This window comes from Alligator sinensis, unplaced genomic scaffold (assembly GCF_000455745.1).
Source record: "Alligator sinensis unplaced genomic scaffold, ASM45574v1 scaffold1349_1, whole genome shotgun sequence".
NCBI classification, from domain to species: domain Eukaryota; kingdom Metazoa; phylum Chordata; order Crocodylia; family Alligatoridae; genus Alligator; species Alligator sinensis.
Genome location: NW_005843149.1, coordinates 279,667 through 282,720, shown reverse-complemented (window position 1 = coordinate 282,720; position 3,054 = coordinate 279,667). Strand labels below are relative to the sequence as shown.

Genomic DNA, 3,054 nt, shown 5'->3' with positions numbered 1-3,054 from the left:
TCTTTCCCTGGCAGTTTCCCCTCTCTAGGAGCAGGGCACCTCAGTGCTCTGTGACATCTTCTCAAAGAGTTTCCCCAGGATTGAGGTAAGACTGACGGGCCTATAGTTGCCCGGGTCCTCCCTCCTACCTTTTTTAAAGATGGGGACCACATTGGATATCTTCCAGTCATCTGGCACCTGGCCCGAGCACCACGAGCGCTCGTAAAGCCATGCCAAGGTCCCTGCAATATACGGTACTTCCTCACATACACCTCCCCCTTATAAGGGGATGTGATGTGAGAGTGACATGCAGGAATCACTTACAGGAGTGGTCAGTGAACTAATATTACTCTAAGAAAATAAACTGGGTTATTTAGTTGCAGAAAATGAATACTGTACATTACCATTCCTCCAACTTTCATTTGATGTAGCTGTAGAGCTTGATATTGGTCATTCTAAATTCAATAAAACAACCAATGATTCAATAACATCTTTAATATGTAATACATTATTACACAGAACATTTGAAAGTTTACATCTGGGGAGGTGGTGCAAACTTCCAGCCCTCATTCTTGCTCACTTTTATAAGAGCAGCCAGAATCCCTAGCCCAGCACATGCAGAGGTACCAATAGTAAAGCTGTGAGCTGGGAGGAGAAAAAAAAGAAAGTAATCTGTAACTTAGCAGTATAAAGTAAGTCAATTTCAAAGACTCTCAGATTTTTCTTTTGATACTGATTCTACTTTGACTGCAAACAAAATACAGGGCTGATTGGAAGGAGAAGGCTAGGATTACTTTTTTTAAAAAGTGTTGTTTTCAACCCATGAAGTTGGAGAAAGCATCAAGCATCATACCTCACAGACCTGTCTCCCATGACTACCAAAATACTAACTACACAGTTTACACACTAAAGTAATGTTTATTGCATTTTAATGCCACGAACTTGGCATGCTGCTCAGCTAAGAAATGTATAACTGGATTCTTTTTTTTGTGAGCATCAATATTTTTAAGCGCTCACACCTAAAAACAGCCTGTAAAACAACAGGCCTAGAATAATGTCTTTGAAGGCTTAATCTGACCCTACAACCCTGTATTCTGAGATACCTTAACTCTGCAAACACGCAGAAAATTCTCAGAGCTGGCAAAGTAAGAATACCTTTCTTGTCACACAGCAAACCCAGAGTCCAATGACTTTTTATACCATATTGTAACAATGACTTTTTATACCATATCATAATCAGTTTAGCTCCATAACATTATAAGCCAATGATTTGCATTACCTAGGATGCAAACTCATTTAGCACAGAAACAAATGCAGACTTCTTTCCCTCAGATAAGTATACCTTTTGTGGTTTTCTAAGGGTATCCCAGAATTAATTACTTTGACATTACTGATGTAAGATTACAGTGACATTTTGGGACATCTTCCCTGAACAAAATATGCTGAGATATCACAGGAAAAAAACCAAACTTAATTTAAACTCCATTCTGTGTATACAGCCAGGCCAATGGGGACACCTCTGAGCTATCTCTATTCAGTTCGTAGTTCATCTCTGAGGCTCTCTTATCCTTTACTCTAGCAACACATATTTTGGCATAAGTCCAGACCAGCTTAATTCTTCAGACCTTGACACGAATTGCTAAATGGAGCATTTCTTGGGGTGACATGAAAGGAACCCAATCTTGTAGGCAAGGGTGTCTGTGATAGTTGAAACTATGATGGGAGTTTTAGAATTTGCTCCAATAGGCAGCTATTTAATTAAGGATGAGCTCTAACCATTGACAGCACCTGTATACAGAGAGCACTTGAGCAGATAAGCTTTTTAATGTATTAAAATGATATCCATAAAGATTTCCAGGGTAAAGAGGTAACTTTCCTACACACATAAAAGTAAGAATTAGACAATTATTAATACTTCCTGCTGTATTTCCAAAATGATGTTCATCAGAACTTACCTCTTGCACCAAAGAGCATTCCTGAAGTGCAGCCTCCTATGAAATAGTTTAGAGGATCGTCTGGTTTCTCCCTGATTTGGGCACTGAAGCAAGTGGTCAATCCAAAAACTGCTCCTACTGTAGCTGTGAGGAAAAAAGAAAATAAAGAGCAAGCAAGGAACTAAAGGATACAGTATAGGGAATATGTTTTCCAAAGGCCTGGTGCTGTAAGAACAGATACAAGAGTTAGGGCTTCAGCCTTCTAGGGAACAGAGGAAGCAAACTAAGAATTTATTTCTAGAAAGAATCAGTAGGTTACTGAAGAATGACACCTTTTCTAGTTAAGCGAAACAAACATGCAGATCTGTTAAATTCGGTATCCATATTGCTGCAAGCTTGTTGTATTCAAAAAGATGTCAGCAAGAAAATCAAAAATGGTTTTGTAAAATACGGCATTTCTGTATATGTAACCATTTTCCAGATGACAACACGGGGCGGAATGGGGAAATAAGTTACCTGATATCAAACACAAGTGAATGGCAAGCCTGGGGATAAAAGCCAGTAGACCGTCCTGAAGCAAGTCACCACGTCAGTTTCTTTCCTACCAACGTTATTTTAGTGGCCTATCCATACAACCACATAAAGACTTCATGCAAAAGACTCAGGTGTTGAGAGAATTAAGGCTTCCTTACCCATTGTGACAGTGCTTGTGGCTGCTACTTGCGCAGCTTTAAGAGCAGGGCTGGTTTCCTTCAACACAATGTGATAAATTGAACCAATCAGGCCTGTAAAAGAAAAAACAAAGATTAAAGAGCAGCAGGACACAACTTTTGAAGAAGGGCATCATGAATGTTAAGTCCTGTCATCACAAAACTGTAGTCCTTGGCTTACCTAACAGTTTTCATCAGAAACCTGTACTGCTGCTATTCCAAACAGTTTACTGAACAAGAGAAAGGGCAAATTCCTGGTTTGATTAAAAGCAATACCAAACTCCCATCGACTTTGATTAAGCCAAATCACTAAATGGACTGTCTATTATTTAAAATATTTCAGCATGCCAAAATGACCTGATATAGGTAGGCCAAGAGAGGTAGTAGCTGTGCTAGTCTGAAGTCAGTCAGAAGGTGGGCCATATATGCAT

The 3,054-nt window shown here is 39.4% G+C and overlaps 1 protein-coding gene across 1 annotated transcript; it reads right to left on the bottom strand.

Moving 5' to 3' along the window:
- Nucleotides 1–456: 456 nt before the first annotated feature.
- Nucleotides 457–2,698, bottom strand: NDUFA11 (NADH:ubiquinone oxidoreductase subunit A11). Its single transcript, XM_025194040.1, has 3 exons — nucleotides 2,606–2,698; nucleotides 1,935–2,057; nucleotides 457–624 (listed from the first exon to the last, which is right to left on the bottom strand). Exons 1-3 carry the CDS (start codon nucleotides 2,607–2,609, stop codon nucleotides 512–514), a joined length of 240 nt encoding a protein of 79 aa, XP_025049825.1. The 5' UTR covers nucleotides 2,610–2,698; the 3' UTR covers nucleotides 457–511.
- Nucleotides 2,699–3,054: the final 356 nt, after the last annotated feature.

Bases quoted from the DNA above. Each gene is read 5' to 3' on its own strand.
- NDUFA11 (XM_025194040.1), bottom strand. The intron at 625-1,934 runs GTAAGTTCTGAT...TTCTCCTCCCAG, and splicing joins AATGCTCTTTGGTGCAAGAG to CTCACAGCTTTACTATTGGT.